The sequence below is a fragment of the Idiotropiscis lumnitzeri genome, chromosome 18, assembly GCF_059441095.1.
Source record: "Idiotropiscis lumnitzeri isolate Australia: NSW breed Sydney's pygmy pipehorse chromosome 18, RoL_Ilum_1.0, whole genome shotgun sequence".
NCBI lineage: Eukaryota > Metazoa > Chordata > Actinopteri > Syngnathiformes > Syngnathidae > Idiotropiscis > Idiotropiscis lumnitzeri.
This window is the reverse complement of record NC_142408.1, coordinates 9,939,442-9,964,182: the sequence shown is the minus strand read 5'-3', so window position 1 is coordinate 9,964,182 and position 24,741 is coordinate 9,939,442. Positions and strand designations below refer to the sequence as shown.

At 41.4% G+C, this 24,741-nt stretch overlaps 1 protein-coding gene across 14 annotated transcripts in view; it reads left to right on the top strand.

Moving 5' to 3' along the window:
• ank1b (ankyrin 1, erythrocytic b) overlaps positions 1–24,741 on the top strand; it is a 54,945-nt gene that overhangs the window by 20,847 nt on the left and 9,357 nt on the right. For 6 of the 14 annotated variants that reach the window (XM_088282248.1, XM_088282243.1, XM_088282245.1 and 3 more), the window contains exons 3-39: positions 851–949; positions 1,246–1,344; positions 2,256–2,354; positions 2,503–2,688; positions 3,435–3,533; positions 3,693–3,791; positions 4,008–4,106; positions 4,326–4,523; positions 5,106–5,204; positions 5,303–5,401; positions 5,501–5,599; positions 5,677–5,874; positions 5,968–6,066; positions 6,217–6,315; positions 7,273–7,470; positions 7,567–7,665; positions 7,803–7,901; positions 8,010–8,108; positions 8,440–8,532; positions 8,644–8,716; positions 9,692–9,712; positions 10,843–10,966; positions 11,150–11,213; positions 11,393–11,505; positions 11,673–11,897; positions 12,355–12,509; positions 12,755–12,966; positions 13,735–13,939; positions 14,090–14,186; positions 14,822–15,050; positions 15,746–15,874; positions 17,792–17,911; positions 17,998–18,082; positions 19,752–19,826; positions 19,907–20,038; positions 20,311–20,469; positions 21,667–21,738. In XM_088282248.1, the coding sequence (XP_088138374.1) occupies positions 851–949; positions 1,246–1,344; positions 2,256–2,354; positions 2,503–2,688; positions 3,435–3,533; positions 3,693–3,791; positions 4,008–4,106; positions 4,326–4,523; positions 5,106–5,204; positions 5,303–5,401; positions 5,501–5,599; positions 5,677–5,874; positions 5,968–6,066; positions 6,217–6,315; positions 7,273–7,470; positions 7,567–7,665; positions 7,803–7,901; positions 8,010–8,108; positions 8,440–8,532; positions 8,644–8,716; positions 9,692–9,712; positions 10,843–10,966; positions 11,150–11,213; positions 11,393–11,505; positions 11,673–11,897; positions 12,355–12,509; positions 12,755–12,966; positions 13,735–13,939; positions 14,090–14,186; positions 14,822–15,050; positions 15,746–15,874; positions 17,792–17,911; positions 17,998–18,082; positions 19,752–19,826; positions 19,907–20,038; positions 20,311–20,469; positions 21,667–21,738 (4,549 nt within the window). The remainder of the gene's footprint in view (positions 1–850; positions 950–1,245; positions 1,345–2,255; positions 2,355–2,502; positions 2,689–3,434; positions 3,534–3,692; positions 3,792–4,007; positions 4,107–4,325; positions 4,524–5,105; positions 5,205–5,302; positions 5,402–5,500; positions 5,600–5,676; positions 5,875–5,967; positions 6,067–6,216; positions 6,316–7,272; positions 7,471–7,566; positions 7,666–7,802; positions 7,902–8,009; positions 8,109–8,439; positions 8,533–8,643; positions 8,717–9,691; positions 9,713–10,842; positions 10,967–11,149; positions 11,214–11,392; positions 11,506–11,672; positions 11,898–12,354; positions 12,510–12,754; positions 12,967–13,734; positions 13,940–14,089; positions 14,187–14,821; positions 15,051–15,745; positions 15,875–17,791; positions 17,912–17,997; positions 18,083–19,751; positions 19,827–19,906; positions 20,039–20,310; positions 20,470–21,666; positions 21,739–24,741) is intronic. The other 8 variants (XM_088282249.1, XM_088282246.1, XM_088282247.1 and 5 more) reach the window with 3 other exon arrangements.

The window sequence follows — 24,741 nt, the reverse complement described above, 5'->3', positions numbered from 1 at the left end:
GCATTTCGCATTAAACATCCTTTCAATCTTCTGCCTTTAAGTTTTTACTCTTTCACCGTGTTGCATCATTGGAACTTAACATGCGAGTAATTGCATGTGTGATTTTTTTCTTCACACTGTGCATAAACACACATGCGCACACAAACACTAATAATAAAGTGTAGATAGGATATGATTTTATTTCCTGTCAGCGAAGTATACATGACATTATGAAAATAGTGTGGCTAACTGAGCCTCCTGTTGGTCACGTTGGTCTTAGTGGGTTTGGAAAAAAGCCAGAGACAGAACAGATTCCCACAGCAAAGGCCGCTTGCTCATTACTATCATCGGACTGTGCGTTTTGTCATAACAGAGCGGTTGTGGGTTTATCATCTATTTTTAGAAAGGCGGTCGGTAACGAGATGAGGTATGCGCTGCGCGCTGCGCGCTGAGAGAAATCAGATCTGTTGCAGCGTGCCAAGCCAACGGGTTTTCAAATTAGGACCAAGGGTTCACGCACACCGAGAGCCAACTTCGTCAGCTTTTAAAACACAAGTTTGAAGCCTCGGTCCTCTAAACATCGTGTTAAATATTTGTTTGGCAGCCAGCCGTCAGATTTAGGTGGATACAAGTTGCGTAGAAGAGTGTATTAGTGCGGCAACTTCAAAGAGCTCTGCTGATTAATTCATTAAGTCGCCATAAGAGATGTATGACTTTAGAGTAATGTGGTCCGTGATTATATTAATCCTGATTAGTAACAGGATTATTACAGTGGTACTACATACAGATAGTCCCTTCAAGGGAATACAATTGTAATACTGTTAGCCTTCAGAGATGAAATCCATCTTTTTTCCCCCCCACACCCTCAAAGAACGGTCTCAATGGGTTGCATCTGGCCTCCAAAGAGGGTCACGTGAAAATGGTCCTGGAGCTCCTCCACTCGGGCATCGAACTGGAAGCCACCACCAAGGTACGCTACGTACTTTTATTTTGGTTCACTGAAGAAACATGTGATTCAATGATAAATGTTGTGAGCTGTCGTGAACCGCCACGCTGAAAGCTTTTCCCCACCCATGTCGCTGTTTTGTGTCAACGGCACTGACATGTAATGAACCTGGCGATAAGACGTAACCCAAGTCGAAGTACCTCTGTTAAGTTTAACATTGAGACCCAACCACGCCTCTGTAACTTGGTTTTGTTTTGTTTGCATCTATGATGGTCATATTTTGTATCTTTTACATGTCTTTCCGTCACTGTTACCCACAGAAAGGCAACACTGCTCTCCATATCGCGGCGCTGGCAGGCCAGGAAAAAGTGGTGGCTGAGCTTGTCAATTATGGAGCCAACGTTAATGCCCAGTCACATGTGAGTCACTAAAAGAATGTGAGGGCTTGTATGCCAAGGTTTATGGAAGTTTAAATGTGACTGGATTTTTAGTTACATAAAATATCTTCACAGACGGGACAGGATAAATTTGGCCTCATTATGACAAACTAAGGCACGTCACCAAGTCAGACATTTATTATTTTTTTTTTGCTCCAATTGAATGATGTTGAAATGTAATCACATATAATAAATATACTGCACGGTTAAGGGCAACATTATGAGGCACTTCATGAAATCACATATAAGCCTGATTTGACGTGACCATAACCCAAGTATACGGTCTTTTTTTTTTTTTTTTTTTTTGCGTTCACAAGACTGGTTATCTGCATGAAGCCACGTTAAAATTATAATATAATAATATATAATTAGGCTAATTTAACTGTTTTACTTCCTGTCACCAAATGAAGAAAACCCACATCTCTGAACTGTGTGACGGTCATGCTAACCAATCATCCTCCATGCCACCTTCCAATGTTCTTACTCATTTTCCTGGTTTTCCAAAAACATTCACATGACATGCGGTTATTCTATTGATTTGTTATTCAGAATTGAAACAAGAAAAAAAAAAGACGTCTTGATGCTAGTCTTCAAAATATCTACATAATCATAGCAAAATTGCCAACTAAGCATCAGACCAACTATTCTTCAATGTGGCAGTATTTTTACAGCCGTATTTTTGACAGAATTTCTCTTTGTGCTTTGCGAGGCTGAATTGCTCATTTGTTTTTTAGCAACAGAAATGGATTTAAATGGAACTACGTATATCCTTGCCGCTTAAAACGAGCATGTGCCATTTTATCAATATTAGCACTGGGCAATATTTGAAGGAAATGTTTTATAGTTCCAAATGTGTTCATCGTTCTGACCATATCTGTGTATGCGTCACACAGAAAGGGTTCAGTCCTCTCTACATGGCAGCACAGGAAAATCACCTGGAGGTGGTCAAGTTTCTGCTTGAGAACGGCGCCAATCAGAGTCTCCCCACTGAGGTAGGTGGGAGTGTGCATGCTCCATATTTAAAAAATAAAATAAAATAATAATCTTATATTCCACCTCAAGTACCAAACTAAAGAATACCTGATTGTCCCCTCATTTATAATGAATTCTCCTCATCCTACTTTGCTTTCTTACCATCAGGACGGCTTCACCCCTCTGGCAGTGGCCCTGCAGCAGGGCCATGAAAACGTTGTAGCACTGCTCATCAACTATGGCACCAAAGGCAAGGTCCGCCTCCCTGCACTGCACATTGCCGCTCGAAATGACGACACACGCACCGCCGCTGTGCTCCTGCAGAACGACCCGAATCCGGATGTTCTCAGCAAGGTAAACACTCTCTACACTCTATTTTGGGAACAGCGGCGACAATGCCCACAAATATTACTTCAAGACTACAATGACGACTTCTCCAGGCGGTAGCAGAAGACTCAATGAAATGCTGGGCTCTGTTAATAATTTCTAGGGAATTGATAACTACTCAACCTTAAGAAAGACACGCAGCAAAAATGTCATCCATAGCAGAGCGCAAAGGCGAAAGCCATTGCTAACAAAAAGAACACAAACCTCATCTTCCATTTATCAATTATTTTGTTGATCCTTGAGATTTGTGGAGAAATATTATCTGGACTGACAAAACAAAAGTAAAAGTTTTTGAGAGGTCTCTCACAGCATTTGATGAAAAACAACCTCAGTCAAACATGGTGTTGGCAGTGTGGTGATCTGGACCTGCTTTGCTCCTTCATGACCTGGACAACTTGTTGTTATTAATGGAACAACGAAAATGCTTGATTTCACTTGTTGCCGCCACGGATGACACAACCAGTTATTAAATTTGGGGTCCAGTTGCTTTTTTCACGATTTTTTTCCCCTTTAAAAATGAAATCCTGAATTAACTTGGGCTTTGTGAGATGTTAAGTTTGGTTTGATGGTCTCAACCATTTAATTGTGATCAATATGCAAACACTTTAAAATTCTTTAGAAAATATATAAACATTTTTTCTGCACACTGGTTAACCTTTCTGTTTACATTTTCTGTCCTCACACACACACCTTTCATATCATTTTCTTTCTAGACTGGTTTCACCCCTCTTCACATCGCAGCCCACTATGAGAATATGAGCGTAGCCCAGCTGCTGCTTAACAGAGGAGCCAACGTTAACTTCACCCCGAAGGTCAGTGTTCTCAGCTGCAATTCAGTTCTCATGAGCCAAGAAAAGATACACATCCTTTTCACCATGTCTTTAGAGTCTAAAATTTGCTACCATAACTTTAATGGAGTGCTTTATTATCACTTTGTGTAAATGACTTAAATTTAATTTCTTTGTCTCTAGAATGGCATCACACCACTTCATATCGCCTCCAGGAGGGGCAATATGATGATGGTCCGACTCCTGCTGGACAGAGGGGCCCAGATAGATGCCAAAACAAAGGTAGCTTTTTTTTTTTTTCCATTTTTAAGTTCAGCTGCTACTTCCTGTTGGATTTGGTGTGCAGGTCTGGCATTTTATCACCGACGCCTGCATATTACTTCCCAAGTATTTATTGGCCCATCTGTCGCCCGACGCTGAGTTGCTTTTTCTACTGAGTACTTCTTAATCCATTTATGCTCACAATGTCCCTTTTTTTTTGCTTGTGTGTGTGTGCAGGATGAATTGACTCCGCTCCACTGTGCAGCTAGAAATGGACACGTTCGCATCATTGAGATCCTGCTGGAACACGGTGCTCCCATCCAAGCTAAAACCAAGGTACCGTTTAATGAGATACTGTATATTAGGCTTGCAGTGAGATTCTTTCATCCGGTGCTGCAAGTTTCCCACACGGGCGAGTCTTTTGATATAATCTGAGTGAATTCGCCGTTCCTCAACTAGTGATGTTCCCACATTCATCAGCCTCATCAAAACCTAACCAAAGTCAAGCTAACAATCAATTGTTGTTTCTCATACTACTTTTTCCTGGCATCACAGAATGGTCTGTCCCCCATCCACATGGCAGCTCAAGGGGATCACATGGACTGCGTGAGACAGCTACTCCAATATAACGCAGAAATCGATGACATCACACTGGACCATTTAACTCCTCTTCATGTAGCAGCCCACTGCGGTCACCATCGCATGGCCAAAGTTCTTCTGGACAAGGGGGCCAAAGCCAATGCTCGAGCTTTGGTAATGTGTTTTTTTTGTTATTGGTGATTTGTTGTGTCTCTTTTGCTTATTTTTTTCCAGAAATTTTTTTTTGCGTCATTATGCTCAAAAATGTGATCTTTGAGATCTGAACACATTTTCGTTGTAATGTTACTCCCATGAATAAATAATTCATTAATCATTCATTCATTAAAAATGTAAGCTTTTCATGCAATTTATGCTCAATAAGACCAAGTGGGCTTAACTAAAATATCTTTGCTTGTTTACCGTTTAAAAAAAAAAAAAAAAACTCAATTTATTTTGGGCTATAAATCGCTCCAGAGTCTACCTCACACCAGTCCAAAAATGCATCACGAAGACAAAAAAAAAAAAAAAAACATGTATAAGTTGCTCCAAATATAAGTCACATTTCTGGGGGCATTTATTTAACAATGACCAAGACCAACAACAATACAGCTCAGTCTTCCACGCACAATCCATGTTCCCTCGTAGAGGGTGCGTTTGGAAACATGCTTCTCTACAGAACTCAAACTTACTGAGACACAACCGTGTAATTGTCCATATTTCATGTTTTATGTTGCTGTGGTCTTTTTTTATCTCCAGAATGGCTTCACACCACTCCATATTGCATGCAAGAAGAACCACATGCGATCAATGGACCTGCTGCTCAAACACTCTGCTTCCTTAGAAGCCGTCACAGAGGTGAGCCGGTGTTCTAGATCCATTAAGTTTGAGATTCTTTTAGTAATACTTGAACACATACACATTGTCGACTTGAATTTCCCTCTGTATTTTTGCAGTCTGGCCTCACTCCTCTCCATGTAGCCGCTTTCATGGGTCACTTGAACATAGTGAAGAATCTGCTCCAGAGAGGGGCTTCATCTAATGCTTCCAATGTGGTAAGAACCTCCTTTGTACCAACTGCTCAAGTCCAGTCAGCAAGACATGAGTCGAGGGTGCCGCAGTGTTACTTCAACAACTATATTGCATGCATCCAGAAAGTGGAGACTCCCCTCCACATGGCTTCCAGGGCAGGACACTGTGAAGTTGCCCAGTTTCTGCTGCAAAACTCAGCACAAGTGGATGCAAAGGCAAAGGTACACACATTCTCGTTTTGATCTGCGCAGTCATAAAGTTTGTCTTTATCCGTGCCCCCATTGTTTTCTGTTACCAGGACGACCAGACCCCCCTTCACTGTGCGGCCCGTATGGGACACAAAGAGCTGGTCAAACTGCTTCTAGAACACAAGGCCAACCCTGACTCATCCACCACGGCTGGGCACACTCCTTTGCACATCGCTGCGCGAGAAGGACACATTCACACCATTCGCATCTTGTTAGACGCTGGAGCGCAGCAGACCAAAATGACCAAGGTAAGGTGAAAATAAGTCGAAAATCAAAATGTGAATCTTAGTTGTTGTAAGTGCAGGGACTTTGAATTTTCTCTTTGGTTTTCACCTGAGCAGAAAGGCTTCACTCCTCTCCACGTGGCCTCGAAGTACGGAAAGGTCGACGTAGCAGAGCTCCTTCTCGAGCGAGGCGCCAATCCCAATGCGGCTGGCAAGGTGAGCCGCTCATCCATATGTATGAGCGAGCCAATATTAGCAGCGTGTTATATTATCGTAGCATGTGTCTTGTTTTATCTGCATGTATATCCATGTCTTTTGTGTGTATGCGTGTGTGTGTGTGTGTTCATGTATGCGCATATCCAACAGAATGGTCTGACACCGCTTCATGTGGCGGTTCACCACAACAACCTGGATGTTGTGAAACTCCTGGTCAGCAAGGGAGGATCAGCACACAGCACCGCCCGAGTAAGACACCGGGAGATAGACGCACGTACACACACACACACACACACACACACCCATAATGTGAACAAAGGTATTTGGGCATGACTATAACATATACATATATACTGTTCTGTGATGTCGGTGTAACATTTTGGTGTTGCGTCTAAGGAAGTTCTACATTGAATCTTTCTGAAGAACCTTACTGAGGTCAGATGTCTTAAGTGTCTGTGCTAATCATTCCACACCTAACTCTTCATAGTTAATGGGGGTTGCGTTGTGCTCTTCGAAATATTTATGTTGAAACAGCAAAGAGTGTTTCCAAAAGTTAGAATTGTCTAAGACGCCTGTATGCAAGTATGGCCCATAGGGTCATTTTGTTCTTCCAGTGTTTACATTATCAAGACTCCTGTCATGATATTTGCATGTAGTTTCCACTAATTGAATAACCGCTGCTAAGTTTTGAGCATTTTTTTTAAAGTCTGTAAAAAAAAAATCTTTGTCAAATGTGGAGAAAAAAGTAGGACGTCCTTGTTTTTATTATATTGATCCTGAAGTAACAGAAGGCGATTTAAGTGTGGCAAAGATGCCTTACTTAGCCATGACGTTATACAAATTAATTCCGTTCATTTTATTTTCTTATATATACAGGAAAAAAAAACAAATTCTTAAAAATCTAATTATAATAAAACACATTTGCATTAGTTTAATAAAAATACACTGCAGATTTCTTCCTTTTTTTATTTTTTCATTATTATTATTATTATTATTTATTTATTTGTTTATTTTTTTGCCTCATAATAAAATGGTATATGTCAATTTTGAAAACCAAATGTGGCCTTTAAGCCCTGGACTTGCTCATCTTTTCTCAAGATCAACAGCCAATTAGTCAGATCTAACATCTATTGCGTTTCGATATTTCACGGCTCACCAGTGAGGCGATGCCCGCTCCTGTTTTCATGTCCTTGTGTCTCTCTGCAGAATGGTTACACTCCTCTACATATAGCCGCCAAGCAGAATCAGATGGAAGTGGCCAGTTGCCTGCTGCAGAATGGGGCATCGCCCAATGCCGAGTCCTTACAAGGCATCACGCCCCTGCACTTGGCCTCACAAGAAGGACGGCCCGACATTGTGGCACTTCTCATCTCCAAGCAAGCGAACGTAAATCTCGGGAACAAGGTGGTGTTCAGCTTCATATTGCGAGTTGAATGAATTAACGGTTGTTAGATGAGATGAACCGCAGCTTCCTCGCTTCATAATTCTTTTTGTCTACAGAATGGATTGACCCCTCTCCATCTTGTGGCACAAGAGGGCCACGTGGGCATTGCTGACACGCTCGTCAAACAGGGAGCGTCTGTTTATGCTGCTTCACGGGTAAACCAACTGCTCCCATCACTGACAAAAGACGAATGACTTACAGAAAGTTTCCGTTTCGTCAATTAACACTCATCTAATTCAGGACCTGTCAGTGTGTTTTTGTTGTATTCACTATATGTCCGTGTTTGTTTTAGATGGGCTACACGCCCCTTCACGTGGCCTGTCACTATGGTAACATCAAAATGGTCAAGTTCCTACTGCAGCAGCAGGCACATGTGAACAGTAAAACGCGGGTAAATTCGATTTACTGTTTTAGTGACTTCTGCTTCACTACTTGGTGAAATCTTCTCAAAACGTTGCGATCATCTAAAGAGGACATTCATTCTCTCCTTGACCTGCAGATGGGCTACACTCCTTTGCACCAAGCTGCTCAACAGGGTCACACTGATATTGTCACCCTTCTGTTGAAACACGGAGCCCAGCCCAATGAGATTACGTCGGTGAGTCACGACCAAGCATAATTTTTCCTACCATAAGGATCCAGGAACTCATTTAAAAATATTTACGACCTGTCAGGTGTCACAACTATTCCATGACATCGAAATTGCTTCTGCGACAAATCCCTATTAACGTATGTGCAGTAGTAGTAACCTCCAGATTCTTGTTGACCCGTGGTTCGTATGGTAACTGTCATAGGATCTGTTTTTGAAACAAACTGTCACAAATTCAATGTAAAAAGTACATGGAAGCTAGTCTAACGGTGTCTTATTATTATGCCCTGTTATAAAATCAAGCAATCAGTATTGATTATTTTTGTCCGTCTCAACTCAGAATGGTACATCTCCACTGGGCATCGCAAAGCGTCTCGGTTACATCTCTGTCATCGATGTGCTTAAACTGGTGACTGAGGAATCCGTCTCTGCGGTGAGTCACCACATTTTATGTGGTTCACACGGAGACCAAAATTGGAACTGTGACCTCTCACCTTCTTGATACCATTGCTGGGATGTTTAGATTTATATTCTCTCTTCACAGATCACAACCGAAAAGCATCGGATGAGTTTTCCTGAGACGGTGGATGAGATTTTGGACGTTTCTGAGGATGAAGGTATGTTGAGATGATGATGGAAAGCATTGCCATGCAGGATTGATAATCCCCAGAAAAAGGCTGATATGGAGATATGGACGACGTACGCTGGATATGATGAAAATTTTTGTGATATCAAAAAAAGTGTAACCACGATAAATAATTTAAAAACTGTTTTCCCCTTTAATGTGGCTTATAACCTCTAAAACACAATTGAGGAAAAAAAATTAGATAATGTGTATGCACATGTGTGCACACCCCCTTATAAATAGGGATGTTGCTGTTTTCAGAATGAACTAATCGCATTCAAACTCATGTTGATTGGGAGTCAGCATACATCAGACACCCTTAACCACACATCTAGTTCTGATGCTTTAGTAGGACAGTCTCAAAGGGATTCATGTACCCAAAAGTGACATCCCCCTGCTCTTATCCCCCAGGAGGGCAAAGAAAAACTCAAAAGCCCATTTGGGGAAAAATGAGAAACCTTGAGAAGAGACCACAGATGGCGGAATCCCCCTTCCAGGATTATCTGGCTGCAATAGAGGCCAAGTGGGCAACATTTTACACATAAAATGATGCTATACAGTGCTAGTTGAAATAATGTGAGAGTCAATCAAATGGAGCGCTGCAGAAAGATGATTTCAGTGGAGCGGGTCCACACCCAGTTGACCAGAGCAGCAATCTCCATTGGTCAATGTAAGCTTCGTAGCGGGTCACCATCACCTAATTCCCAAGCCGGGGACATGGGGGCAGAAAACCGAAGAGAAGCGGCAGTAAACAGGCCGACAAATAGTTCAACTAAAGTATATAAATAAGTCATGTTTTGATTTCTAATTTCGACATGATTGATCTTGTTCACATTTTTTAATATGACAAAAACCTGGTCCTTGAACAGGGGTGTCTATACTTTTCCTATCCACTGAATATTTCACTTGACCCAGTGAATGACTGTTTATAACTTCCCTTTCCATTTTTTTTTTTTTTTTTTTGTAGGGGTCGCCCAGCTAACGTTAGGTAGGATTGTGTGTGTTTCTTTGCTTTGTCCGTGGCGGTGGGTCGTGAACCATGTGGCTTCATCGCGGTCACACACTCATTTTCTCTGTGCATCACTTCTTGTCTTTCTGATCAGTTCCTCTGACTCAAACTCAGCCATGTTTGTTCCGCTCTATTTTTATTCCCTCACCCTTTATCTCTCGCTTTGAGATTTATTTAGAAAGAAAAATGTCCTGTTTTCCATCAGCATGTAGTCACAGTATTTTCCTTATACGAGCGTTTGACACACTTCTATTCAGGGGCTCATTAACCTGACAGGATGTTTAGTTTCCTTCCAAATCAGCTGTTTGTAAATTGGAGCCCGTGTCAATGACAGCCTAATTGATGTGCCAGCCAATTCAACATTTGCTGAAGGCAACATGCACTCTTGTCGTCTTTCTGCTCGAAGGAATCTCCAAAATATAATTATGATATGGCCATCCAGCTTCGTTTTTCAATGTGTTTGTATTATTGTGTGTGTGTGTGTGGTTTTTTTTTTTTTAATAGCTCTCTTCTCTTGGAAATAATTTTCTTTGTCTTTATTCCGGAGCAGCTCATACCAATCTTGATCTATGGTTTCCTGTTCTATAATTTCCGTCTCATACCTTTTTAATAACAGCTATTTTCTCCTACACAGAAACAACCATCACCACATGTGATTGCATCTTTATTAAGCATGATTTAAAACAAAAATTATAATTAAAAACCGTATCACCAGGTGCCTTGTTGTTTGCTGTCCATGCTGGATGTTGTTTATTTGACTCCATTGCTTACACTTAAAAATGTGTCTCTTTTTTGTGCTCTTTTTTTCCCTGTGTTGTGGTGAAATCGAGGAGGGCGGATGCGTTATGTGTATCCGAATTACTACTTAATCCAAAAGAGAAATAAAGCAAGTGACACTATTTTGATGTTAGTGGAGAATTCAACCACACTTCAGGACATTGTCACTTCGCACTGGGGAAAATGTTTCAAAACAGTGTAAATTGAAAAATGCACTCGTTGTTTGTGTCTTGACTATTTGTGTTCTTTGTTTAATCCTGCTTGCCTTTAAAATTAATAATAATAATAATAATAATAATTGTAATACTACTTCAAAACATTTTTTTCGACAGGTGACGAGTTGCTTGGAATGGACGGTGCGCGCTATTTGAAGCTTGATGACTTCAAGGATCAAGATGATGACTTCCTGTCCCCAAAGAAGACACTGAGAGATTTTGAAGGTGGTGTCGGGACCACGTAAGTCCATTGTGGTTTATTTCCTTCTCGATATTAATCCTCCTTAGTTAAGTACTGCTATATTCCTACTTGTGTGTATAGAGTTTTGAGGTGCTTATAAAATACATGGTTTCAATAATCCGCATGGTTACCAAATTGGTTATTCATAATTAGTTTACTTTGTAATCATATTCTCTCCCACAGGCCCTACTCTCCCGCCATACCCAGGATCCCTTGTGTGTCACCAGAAACTGTTCTTCTAGATCAGGTATGTCGATCACTGCTTAAGTGTAAGACCTAGATAACCATTTTTAACAAATTAATATTCATATCCTTTTTTTTTCTCCTTACTGAATACTCTTGTCATTCTTCCTCTCCTCCCCTATGTTCATATGCTCCGCGACTCTCCCCTCCTCTCTTTGTGTACGTGTCTTTTTAACCACATAGCACACCCCCATCCCACTGCCAAAGGAGTATGACGAAGACTCTCTTATCCCGAGCAGTCCAGCTACAGAAACCTCAGACAATGTCAGCCCAGTGGCCAGTCCCATTCACACCGGGTGAGCTTATTTATTTGGCTCAACTGTCAGAATCCTGAAACCGGAAGTCGAAGTGTTACAGTAACACTTTAACATTGTTTGCTCTCATGCAAGTAATAAGTTAATACCTTAAGCAATGCTCGGTCTCAGTCCTGGTTCAGTAATTATGTAAACCTGTCCACTCTCAGCTTCCTGGTGAGCTTCATGGTAGACGCCCGTGGAGGCTCCATGCGAGGCAGCAGACATCACGGCCTACGAGTGATCATCCCTCCTCGGACCTGCGCCGCGCCAACACGCATCACCTGCCGCCTGGTCAAACCTCAGAAGCTGACCACGCCCCCGCCATTGGTGGAGGGCGAGGGACTCGCCAGTCGTATAATCTCGCTGGGTCCGTCCAGCATGCAGTTCCTTGGGTGAGTCAATACACCTCAGTTTGCTTAGGATGTTTTCTAAATGTGATTTTTTTCAGTGCCTCACTAGACAGTATGATTGGGCCGGTACTTCTTTGAACAGCAAAATAGTTGCGCCTGAATCAACAGCACTTCTGTTGATTTTATCCAAGTAGTCCGTTTTGCCTTATGCTTTGATATCAAATAAATTTTTGTGTGGGCTCATCAGACGTGCACTTTGTTTTGCCGCCACTGCCAATAGTATGTGATATATAATTCACATTATTTGAGCTGATCTGATCATGCAAATTGAGCGTAAATACCCTAATTTCTGAAGTGCATTATGACAGTGAGGGGAAAAATAGCCTCAAGCTCAGAATGAAAAAAAATGCTGAATCAAAGTACATTTGTGTTTTTTTGGGGGGGTTTTTTGGTATGACTATGATGATGATAACAATGATGTATTATTATGAATTCACAGGCCAGTCATAGTGGAGATCCCACACTTTGCTTCACTGGCTCGAGGGGACCGTGAGCTTGTGGTCCTCCGTAGTGAGAACGGCTCGGTCTGGAAAGAACACCGGAATCGCTACGGGGACGAAGTGCTGGAAACCATTCTGAATGGCATGGATGAAGGTTAGCGTGATGGAAACTGTCCACGTGACACTTGAAGATGACTCAGTCTTTATTTTGATTTATTGTGTTGAAATATAAAACAAGGACATTGAGAGAGAATAGTTTTCTGAGTGCACTTCTTTTACGCCACTTGGAGTCAATTATGCACCATTAACTTCCTTTCTAACCTTCTATTACAATCCAACCCCCCATTCATCTCCTCTTATGTGTCCTCCCCTTTTCTGTTCTATTCTATCTATCTGCAGAACTGGAAAGTCACGAGGAGTTGGAAAAGAAGAGGATTCGTCGGATCATCTCCACTGACTTCCCCCTGTACTTTGCCGTGGTCTCCCGCATTCAGCAAGAGAGCGATCTGATTGGTCCAGAGGGCGGACGGCTGAGCAGTAAGCTGGTGCCCCATGTTGAGGCCATCTTTCCCGAGACAGCTGTAACCAAAAGAGTGAGACTCGGACTGCAGGTAAGTAGCAAGATGCTAGTTGAGACAACTTTCATGATGGATGGGGTACAACTCAATGAATATATTTTATATATATATATATATATATACATATATATATATGTATGTATATATATATATATGTATATGTATATATGTATATGTATGTATGTATATGTATGTATATATATGTGTATATATATATATATATATGTATATATATATGTATTTTTTAATTTAGACATTGGAATTGACTTTTGAAACTTATTTTCTTTCTTGTCCAATCTGTTGTATTTATTAATTTATTTTTTTAATTGAACCACTGAAATAAATATATAATTTTTTTAATGTGTTTTGTTTCACTCATTTCACTGGACATTTTTTTTTCTCATTGTTTGTCACATTCCCGGTGTCCTTGGAGGCAATGGCATGTGTCTTAAATTGGCTTTGCTTTAAGCTGCTTTCTGTTTATGTTTGATTTTTTTTTTTCTTTTATCCAGCCATTCATCACTCCTCAGTTGCCTGATTTAAGTTGTGAGCCACACAGACCGAGCTGATGCACTGATCTGAGTTGGGTCTGATATGACTTATAAGTTGGTTGCATGTGTGAGTATGGTGAAGGTTTTGACGTTATAGTTAAGAAGCACATTTTGTTTCCTGTTTTTTTTTTTTATGCATAGTTGACATTTCTTTTTATTTGCGTGTGCACACTACATCTATGACATACATGCCTTCTGTTCAACATTCTTTATTCCGCCTTTTTACCAGCTTGTCCTCTCATCCTCTCAGGCCCAGCCCATCCCCGATGAGTTGCTGACTCGACAACTTGGCAACCAGGCGACCTTCAGCCCCGTGGTCACCATCGAACCACGTAGACGCAAATTTCACCGTCCAATCGGGCTGCGTATTCCGCTTCCACCGTCCTGGCGGGAGAGCCCTCGTGATGCGGGCGAGGGTGACACCACCAGCCTGCGCCTCCTCTGCAGTGTCATTGGTAGTTGACCAACTTTTTTTTTTTTTATTAAGGATGACATTGGAACGAATCATCCTTTCTTACCTTGAGAAATGTGTCATAAAAATGTGCTGTAAAGGGGTGAAGAGGTTAACAGGGCTTGAATGACGTTGTGTGCTTGTCACGTCTCAGGTGGGACAGCACCTGCTCAGTGGGAGGACATCACTGGAACAACCAAGCTGATGTATGCAAACAGCTGTGCCAATTTTACAACTAATGTCTCTGCAAGGTGTGCGCTCCTTTCTTATAATCACTTCATGTATTTAGAGGTGGGGGTTCTCAGAATTTGGAGACCAAGGTCAACTCTAAGTGATGATTATATATATATTTTTTTTAAAGAAATAGGAATTTTTTTCAAAATGAAAAAAAATGTAGTCTTGACAAGAAAAAAGACAAACATTGTAAAATTGATTTTTTTTTTCTCCAGATAAAGTTAGAATATTATGATATGAAAATAAAAAATAAAATACTAGGAGGGGGAATTCACATTTTAACAAGCAAATTTAAAAGCACAGCTTAATTTTTGGAATGCTACACCTTTTATAAAGTAGGACTTCATTCCAGTATTTTTTTTTCTTAAAAACAAAAAGACTGTTTACACATGGATGTCGGCATCATGATTTCATTTCGCAATTTAAATCAGAGCTTTTATATAAATTAATGCAAAAATTAAAAAGGCAGGAAATTGAAGTTTTTTTTTTAAATATATCAATACATAGGTTATGTGAATATTATTTTACGGACCCGCAAGCTATGGCTCACAGGTCCCCAGACTCCAGTTTGGGAACCCCTGAGTAGACACAGCCGCCCCGTTCTATTAAATCCGTGACTGCAATCTCTTTTCCTGCTTTGACTTTACCACAGATTTTGGCTGGCAGATTGTCCCCGCACAGCAGAGGCTGTGACCTTCGCTAACCTTCTGTACCGGGAACTGATGGCCGTGCCTTATATGGCAAAGTTTGTTATCTTTGCAAAGATGAACGAGGCGCGGGAAGGACGCCTGCGTTGTTACTGCATGACCGATGACAAGATGGACAAGACGCTGGAGTTGCACGAAAACTTCACCGAAGTGGCACGGAGTCGAGACATTGAGGTCAGCACTGAGAAAAAAAATACTTTTTTTGTATCGCTGTGGAACCTCAATAAGATGTCAAACATGTCCAATTGGCTGCCAGGATGGCCGAGTGGTCTAAGGCGCCGCGTTCAGGACCCAGTCTCCCCAGGAGGCCTGGGTTCGAATCTCGAATTTCCCCATTGTGGGACTAATAAAGGCAATATTATTATTATTATTATTCAGAAGCAGCATGCATGTCCATATATGGCTTTGGTTGCTAAGCAACCTAACAGGTAAGTAGCCTGATGCCTTTTCATACTGGTTTGAGGCATAAAGTAGTTAAAACGGAAAGCCCTGGTTTTACTTATAATAATGAAAAGGAAGCATGTGATACACTCAGGCATGTGGCAATGCTAGATTATCTTTTTCTATATTTGAAACTGCTAAAATCACACCTTTCTACGAGCTCACTTCATGGCTGATCCTTTTTTTTTCGCATCACGTTACGTCATTTGTGTTGTGTCCCAAAGCTTGGGACACTGGGACAGTGCATTTATTTTAGTTCCTATTCATGTGCATTGCCAATGTGTATTAGATGGTTAATTTAAAAGCATCAAAATAATATATCCGAGTAGAAAATCATCTAGGTTTGGAACTGATGACAGTGTACATTTTCTGATAAAATCCCAAACTTAATTTCTTGGTTGATTGGTTCTTTGCATTTTTTTATTAAGTTGATGGAGGGTATGCCGCTGCATCTGGAATGTTCCGGCAACCTGGTCCCAATCAGGAAAGCCACGCAACAGCCTCGCACCTTCAGCTTCCAGGCATTCAGAGATAACCGGCTGCCTGTTTCTGTCAAGGTCTGCGACTCTAAAGGCATTTATGTCACTGTGTTGTCTTCACTTTGTTGTGTGTATTGTGTACACTTGTGTTTCACTGAGTCACTTCTCCTGCTGAGCCCCTGCTGACCCTCCCAAAAGCCTCCACTGGTGTTTTTGTGTCTGTTTGTTGTCACATCTTTAGGATAGTATGTTCAAAAGGAGCAGACTACAACGCTGCTATCAAAAGCACAGCTGTGTGCGTCTGCCTCAAAAAAAAAAAAAAATCCTTTCAAGACAGACTTTTAAGTATGTTTGTTAACGATGAGATGTTGTGCGCCAATTTGGGTGCATCAACCTTTTAAGACGAGTCTTATCAAATAAATTCTTACATTTTCCATCTGAAAGGAAAATTTGATAGTAAATGTAATTGCTCAGTTGCTATATGCTAAAGTTAACAGCTGAGCCTTTTTGGTTGATAACCAAAACACAAGCACCTAAGACACATAAATATTCTATTAGATGATAAATAATTGCTTGAAGACTCAGCTTTTGTAATCTAAAAAAATAAAAGGCTCTAAATGGCATTAAATATAATTGTGTGCGTCAATGTTGAAGTTCCGGTGAGTTTTTTTATGCACATTTGGCCTCAGTTCTTGCAATTTATCATAATTTCTTTTTCGAATCATATTTAGCCATTGAAACGAATGGAAATGCCATTAATCCGTTCCAGCCTCCCCAACAAATAATAAAATATAATGTGCTTTTAATTTGGAAAATAGTACTCTAGAATATTGTACTTTATAGAAAGTTTCATGACTAACATATTTAAATAGAATAGAAAGACAAACAGTTGGCGCCTCATGATTAATTCATAGCAGCTTCTTCTGGTGCGCATGACTTGCCATCTTGAGGCAGTATAATATAGTCCTGAAAGCGAACAAGAGTTTCACTCGTATAAATGACCCAGATATCGGCGGTCAGATTAGTCATTTTTCACAGTCAGACACAGGCGCACGATCGGGCGTGGAAAGCGCACTGCCCAATTGCACACTTCAAGGCAGCCAACTTCGACCGGCCTGGAACCAAGTCGACTGTGTTCACACCCACAACTGCACAAACGGCCCATTTCAATGGCGACTGTGTCCAAAAATGAACAAAGGAAACAAAACTCGAGTCATGTGCACAGTTATTTCCACAAGACTCTTGCTGGGCATGAAAATATGGAATATGTTGTTATTTATGAATTTAGTGAATATTTTTTTTTTGTTGTTGTTGTTGTTTCTTTGCTTCTCAAATATCCATACTTGAATTCGAACAAATTGTCACATCATTTTGAGTTTCATAATCGTGGTCTGTTACTGATTTGTGCCCTTTTTTGTCTGTTGTTCATAGTACTTTTCGAGTATTTTTTTTTTCTGACCATGTTGTTCTGATTTCCTGTTTTTGTTTCATGATTTTGCCACGTGTGTTTTTGTGTCATGGTGATGCTGTACTGTTGTGCACACACCAGATAAATACACACCTTCCGTTTGTTTGTCGCGACTCTCTTGCGAGAGCGTCTGCATGTCCCGTGACTCCCTCACGTTCCTCGCCAGCCTTGCAATCTTGCGGCCTTGCCTGTCTTGTTTGTGTCTGTCTCACTGTCTCTCTTTCTCTCTCTGGCGGTCACTCTCTTACTGTCTGGTCTGACAGACGTCCAGGTAAAGTGTGCAGGTAAATGTCACCCTCTCGCCTGCCTGTGGACTGCTTCCATCCCCTGCTTCTGGCCCCCATGTTACTACTGCACCACGTGCCTGCGACATTGTGGTGGGGTCGAATGTTTGCTTTGATTTGATTTGATTTTCCTTTCTTCTCTCCTTCCGCCCTTTTCTCTCTCTATCCCCTCTTACCTTCTTTTTGATTCCTCTCTCTGCTATCTTTCCTTCTCTATCCTCTTCTTCCTATTTCTGCTGGTAGGTCAGAGACAGTAACAAGGATGCCACGGGGTTTTTGTCCTTCCTGCGAAAGTGCACCAAGTATGAGGATGCGCAGCATGTCCTGTGCAACCTCAACATAGCAATGCCACCATGCATCAAGGTAAGTAAGTTTGTGGACTTGGAGCTTAGATTCCAAGTATGTCTGCTGAGTTGTGTGAATCTTTTTTTTTTTTTTTTTTTTCCTAGGTCGTTGGAAGTGAAGAACGCAGACGAACTTTAACACCTCTCGCCCTGAGGGAGCGCTACAGTGCTCTGAATGAGCCCGGGTTGGGTGAGTTCACCATCTTACCCAGAGCCCTCTCCTGAAATATCCACGGTGGAGATGGGCACTGAGTCTTGCTCTGCCCTTTACTCAAAGCTCTCTGCTCCCCACTCTGTTTTCTCCTTTCTCTAATGTGCACGCATGGCACAACAACCGAGCCTTGGATGCAACGCACTGCTCTTCTGTACTCCCCAGAGTTCTCTGCAGGGCAGTTTAAGGAAATTGAATTGAATGCGTGCCAAAAGATGCGCACCACCACCACCCCCCGCCCCCCGCCCCTTATGAACCGCAAAGGCTCCACGGCACCGGGTTTGCTTGCCTTTCTGGGTGCCCTGGAACCGATGAATGACTCCTGTTATATTGGTTTGCATGGCGCTGGTGTCTCCACTGCGATTTCCACTGGCATGGCGGCAGATACTGTCAGCATTAGCTCTTCAGCTCAGCTCTGGGAATGGGCAGGACCTCGCAGTGGAGTAAGACAGAGGAGCCCTTTTGCTGACCCCCAGTAATTACACCAAGATTGCCATTTATTGCTGCTGGAGGACAAGGGTGGTTCTTTGGGGCAAGGTCTTTTCTGTCTATGTTGGACACCGCGCAGCTGCAATGCACTTCTGATTACAGAATGCTTTAATTATTATTGGGACTGGCACTTGAATGCGCCCCTAAATTCCATCCGCTCCGGTCCATCTGATGTCGACGTTATTGCTTATTTCCTTCCTCACAGAGCAGTGGTTGTGTTCATGTGAGTATAACTTCAAACAAATTTCATGGGAACCCATGCATACACTGCACAGTATACAGTATCCAGTACAAGAGGTGACGTGTATAACCTGCCTTAGGAAAGGTAATACGGTGTTTTGCTTTAGCTGTTCACAAATTCACCTATTTATTGTTTTGGGGAACCTATTTGGTTTAACGTCCAATTTGCTGTTTTTGCGCTCAGGCCTCAAGCCTTTTCTAATCAAATCATCTGATCTCAATACTGAAATGCTCTATAAAAACAACTGCACTGATATAAAATTAATCAAACTGAACATAACGCATACAACACAAAAGATAATGAATAATCCATCATCAATTTCCGGCATGAATAGAGGTTCAATAAGCAAAAACAATACAATACAATACAATTTAATTTATATAGTGCCTTTCACAACAGCTGGAGCGAGTAATAATGATGAACGACAATAATACTAAACTATAATGCTAAAGCATTTTTTTTAATAATAAGTCATTCAAAACATAAAACCAGTTGATAACATAGAGACAGTCATGCAGCGCCTCCACTGTGCCTTTGACCAAACTGTCACAGTCTTTTCCGGCCTCTTGCACCCGGGGGGTCTCAAGGTGTAAGAAGTTGTGGCGTTAATGCAAAAGTATTGCTTTGGCGCCATCGTGTGGCATCTCGGTTCCAAGGAACTATGTTGAACTCAGGGGAGGAGCTTCATTTTGTCATGCCATCACTTTTGTAATAATAATTCTCCATATGCAATTGTAAACAATTATTATTGTTTGCCAATTACCACATTACAGTAATACCTCAAAACGGAAGATCTTTGTCGGTGCGGAATACACAGCTCTTGTATTGGATGTTACGTTGTAAAAGTGGTCATGATGTTAAGAATGGCCGCTGTGTGTACCTCTAGTTTTTAAACTGATTATATTTTCCTGTCCTCAGCCACAGTGAATGCAATGGAGAGGACTGAGGTCAAGATCAACATCATATCAGAGCAACTGGGTTTAAGTTGGGCAGGTGAGTCATTCAAAAAGAACAATGTGAGTGGCTGATTACTGCTTTGGTGCTTTGCAGTGACGCGATTATCCTCTGCTCAGAGTTGGCGCGAGAGCTTCAGTTTGGCGTTGACGACATCAATAGGATCCGCGTGGAAAATCCCAACTCTCTGCTGGATCAGAGCGCCGCCTTGCTCAACCTCTGGGCTGGTAGAGAGGGCAAGAGGGCAAAGAGTATGTTCGCTTGTTCGAGTGCAGCGGGTCCTCGGTTTATAGTTCTGAGATATGATGTTTTGAGGGTACACGTAATGCACAATGAACGTTTTTTAGGTGCTCATGTGGCATCAGAAGGCACTAACCATTATTGATAAATGCTTCTGACATTTGGGTTACATCTCCACGGTTCATATTGGAGCGGAACCAAGGACCCTCTTTACAGATTTTCATGTATACATCCATGGTTGTGTGGCACACAGAAATCTTGATTTATCTCATGCGCCCCTCAGTGGAGAGTCTGTACGCTGCCTTGAAGGACATTGACCGTGCAGACATTGTGAGCTCCCTGGATGGTCAGGCCACACAACTGGCACCCGGATCTTCAGAGGAGGGAGCTTGCCGACTGGGCGATCGTGACTCCACCTTGCTCTCGCCCAGTGTCATCAATGGTACGACACAAACATACACAAATTTGTTCATTTACAAGAGAAATGAAATGAACTTTCTTGGATGAAGCCTAATGCAGGCGTGTGTCAAATCTGCGGTAATCCTGCAAAGCCAACGTGTTTGGCCACAGCCTGCAGTATCTTTTTTTTTTTTTAGCTTGCTCTGTTTATTTTTTTCATTACTGCTGTACAAATACTAATAGTAGTAATGCTACTATTACTAGCCCAGGGGTGGGCAAACTTTGTGCGAAAAGTCAATGTTTCATATAAAATAGATGTGGCAGGCAGTTATAGATGAGCTGAAATATAAAACACATACATAAAATATCACTAACATTGTGCAGAATCTTCACATATCCAAAAACATTACTTTTCAGGAATTCCCCCCAAAACATGTTTGCTGAGCCTTTAATTAACATTGCATTGCAACAAAAAGACATTTTTAACATGAAATTAGTCAATAATTTGTAAAAAAAAAAAAAATAATGATCCAAGTGGGGACTAATTTGAAAAATTGATACATAGAATGTTTCCACCAAACAGTGACAATTATTTATTTAATTACAATTAAAATAAGTCAGTCGAATGTTTTCATTGTATTATTTATAATTTAACTTAATTGAATTAGTCAAGTATTTAATACAATAAATGAAAAATGTTGAATGAACAACATTGTTTTACCATTTCTCTGTTTTATTCATCGTAATAAACCGATTAACCAATTATTCAATGAGAAATGAAAACTTGTTAAAAACATCTATGCTCATGTGAATGCTTGGCAAACCGGATTAAACAACAAATTTATGATGCCCACCCCTTGATCAATTCCACGATCGCAGACCTCCACCAAGGCCAAGTTGTGTGTATATTGCTTTGGAAAATAAATGGAGAAATCCTCACTGGTGAAAACCTTATTGCTTTTGGAAGGAAAAATAGCATTGATAGACATTTAATAAATTTAAGTAGGATAGAAATAAAAAACATCACGTTTGAGGTTATTGTTACTGGTGTGGATGCCTGCTTTTTGTAATATACTGTCAGTGAAATCAACCTCCTTATTGGTCTTCTAAAGCCTTGAGGCTGGAATGGTGAGCTGTTTTGTTTTTTTCCCCCCCACACGGCTGCAACCCTTCCCGTGAGTCTGGGTAACAGCCATTTTTTTTTTTTTTTTTTTTTACCTTATCTCTGTTGCTTCACAAGAGGTCACGGACACAAGGCCATCGCGCCTGGTGCACAAGCCACGAGTTATTAGACCCCCGTTTTTCAGGAGGGGTAAGTGGAAGGGTGGAAGTCGGGGCTGCATGGTGGTCTGCTAATGACTCTCAGAGGATGCCGCCCGAGGGTCTGAGGAATGGTGTCATTCTCTGTAGCAGCATGCACGTATACCCTTCCGCCTCACTGGAGCACAAGTCATTCTTTTTCACACCCCATACATGAGAAACAAAGGTAACCTATCTCCCTTTTGATTGACACATTTTATGTAAGCCACATTTTTTTTAGATCAGATTTTCGTAATGAGGAATGTTTGAGAATTATTATTATTATTTTTTTTTTTAAGTTTATGTGTGCGTGTGCGTCTGGGATGAATCCACGAGACAAAAGTGGCACTAGTACACCACAGACAGTGTGCTCTGGGCCTTCATACCTTGTTTCGAGTCCTCCTTCTTTCTCTCTATACCTGAGAACAAGACAGAGCTCAACATTTGTCTTTTGCTCAGCCTCTCTCTCCTTACTCTCTCTTTATCTCTAAATCTACAACATGTCATATCTGCTGCTTCTTCCTCCTCCCGTCACCTGCTCTTCTTCCTCACAGCTCTTCCTGTCCGACCTCTGACCCCCATGTGGCCTTATGTTGAACCTCTGGGCCTCCTCCTCCTCCACTCTTGTCATTAAACTTCCCCGCGCTCCTCCCTCATTGAGTTGAGCGGGGCACCCTCTCCTCCGCCTCTCTCAGTCCAGCTCTGTGTCTATTCTACAGTTGGTGCATGGGCATGCCGCATGATAATGTTTTGCAAGGATTGGTGTGTCTGAAAATTGTGAATTTTTCAGGAAAACAAACTAGTATCGGTTGTGTGCATGGCATGCTTTCACTTTTCTGAGGTTTTCTTCACTGTGTGCAATTTTTTGGTCTATTCAGTCAATGTATTTAGTCATCGATGCTTTATTAACAGACAAATGTGCCTTTTCTTTTTCTGTGAAATAAATTGGTGTGTTTTTGAGGCTACGCTGTAACATGTGAATTGCTGTGCAGCACATAATGTTCATGCGAGATGACTGTGGCGCTGTCTCTTTCGTTCATGGGCATAACTACTAGTCATCGATTTAGAGACACTAATTATGAGTTAACCGGTAAAATCAACCCATTTTTGTCATCTCAGGGGAGGCCATTTTGACATCACAGTTCCGCAGGGCTCAGGTAACAACCAATCATGGCTCAGTTGTGATTGGGCGTTACCTGAGTCCTGAGCAACTGTGATGTCATTTTCAGTAGACAAAATGGCCGCCCACCCCGAGATGGCTAAAAACGGATCGATTTTGCTACTTAAGTCAAATTCCACTGACGCAATATTAATCAGAAAGCCATGTTTAGACCCGTGAAGGTAAATAGAACATTTTATTGCAAATCATTTTTGGGGGTTGACCTCCCCTTTAAGGAAATGAAATGTAAAATGAAGTGACGGCCTGTGTGAGACTGTAATCATGCACATTCCAACTGTTCCACGAAAAAAAAAATGAAACACATTCAGGAAATACTGGCCAAGTTCCAAATGTGTCACGCTTTAAGTTGTTTGAGAATCAAGGTTCCATAATTAGACAGTTGAGTTGCACAATAAAGATAAACAAAAGAGTTTCTAACAGATTTTCTATTTTGTGACATAATGTTTTGCCCACGTTTGATTGGAAACAGTCATCATTGTGTGTGCGTTATCTGCTTGTAGTGTGAGTGATGATTTTATTGTGGTTTGGACGTCTGTGAGAATGGTTCTATTTTTAAGCCTCACCTATTAACTAAAAGTGTTTGTCCCCATTCGTATTCCCATATGAGTAGACTTGGGTGTGTTTGTGTGACTGTGGTTAATGAGTGATGTGCTGTGCAATTTGTATTTATTTATTTTTGTTGTTTTTCTGTGATGACGGTCTTTGTGTCGTAGTTCATTTCCATCACACCATACTTTCCTGTGCCGTTCGCACCTGTGCGTGTTTGTGTCTAAAACGTAGGAGTGAAGGGAAAAGCGTAGAACACATTCATCATTCTAACGCTCATTCCAATTCTGATCATTCCACAATGCTCACCTCATTCTGAAGTCATTTGTCATTCTCCTGGCCCCCCCGCAACATCCCAGAAACACACGACACTGAAAGGTAATTATTTGCTTAGTTTTGCATCCATACGTCTTGTAACTGATCAGCGTGACACTGTGTAACCCGCAAAATGGCTTTTCTTTTGGCTTAGTTGTAATCATGACGACCTGCAAACATTTAAGAGTATCTATTTTTGGAGAATTCAATTGTACGTTGCTTGTAAAGAAATGTTGAGGGCCTTGGAGTGCCTGCCTACCCATGTAGCATAACATTTCACATCCAAGAAAATATTTTGTGAGCTCCCTATTTCCAAAAATGTGTCTAGTACCGAATTGTCATCATTTTCAAGCGGTGGCCAGAATACTATCACAGCACTTAAGTAGTGTTAGCAAACAGTGTTATTGGCATCTGACAAGTGGCACATACTCTTGTCCTCCTGTGAAAACTAGATGCTTTAATTGTCTTGCTTGACTCGAAGCTCAACAAGTATCCACCCCCGAGCTTTGTCCCAAAATAATCATGCTCATGAAAGCATAGAGGCCTGTGGAAGTTGGGGACTGTGATTTCTAGTGAGCTTGAAAAAGTCAACGTGAGTTCCTAACCTTTCGGGTGTTTGGATGACAGAAAGTCGCAGACATATAGTTGTACATCTGGGGAACAATTTGAAATTGTAAAAGTGTTACAGAAGCGCGATGACCGTAAAGTGTCTCAAGCTGGCTCTGAACTGCAGTCGGGGACAGAAAAATGCTCACCCAGTGTCAATTGGTGAGAATGAATGATGCATGAATGAATGAATGAGGCTTAGGAAAACTGCAGTCTGATGGCTTCACGTCCATCCAAATAATACCGAAAACGAACTGGAAAAAAATGTATAGTGACCCGGTACAGTGCTGGGTTGTTATCTAAAACTCAACAGCATGCTTACTTTTCCAGTCATGTTTGAAGCCTCACCTGTAGCAAGCATTCAAGAGC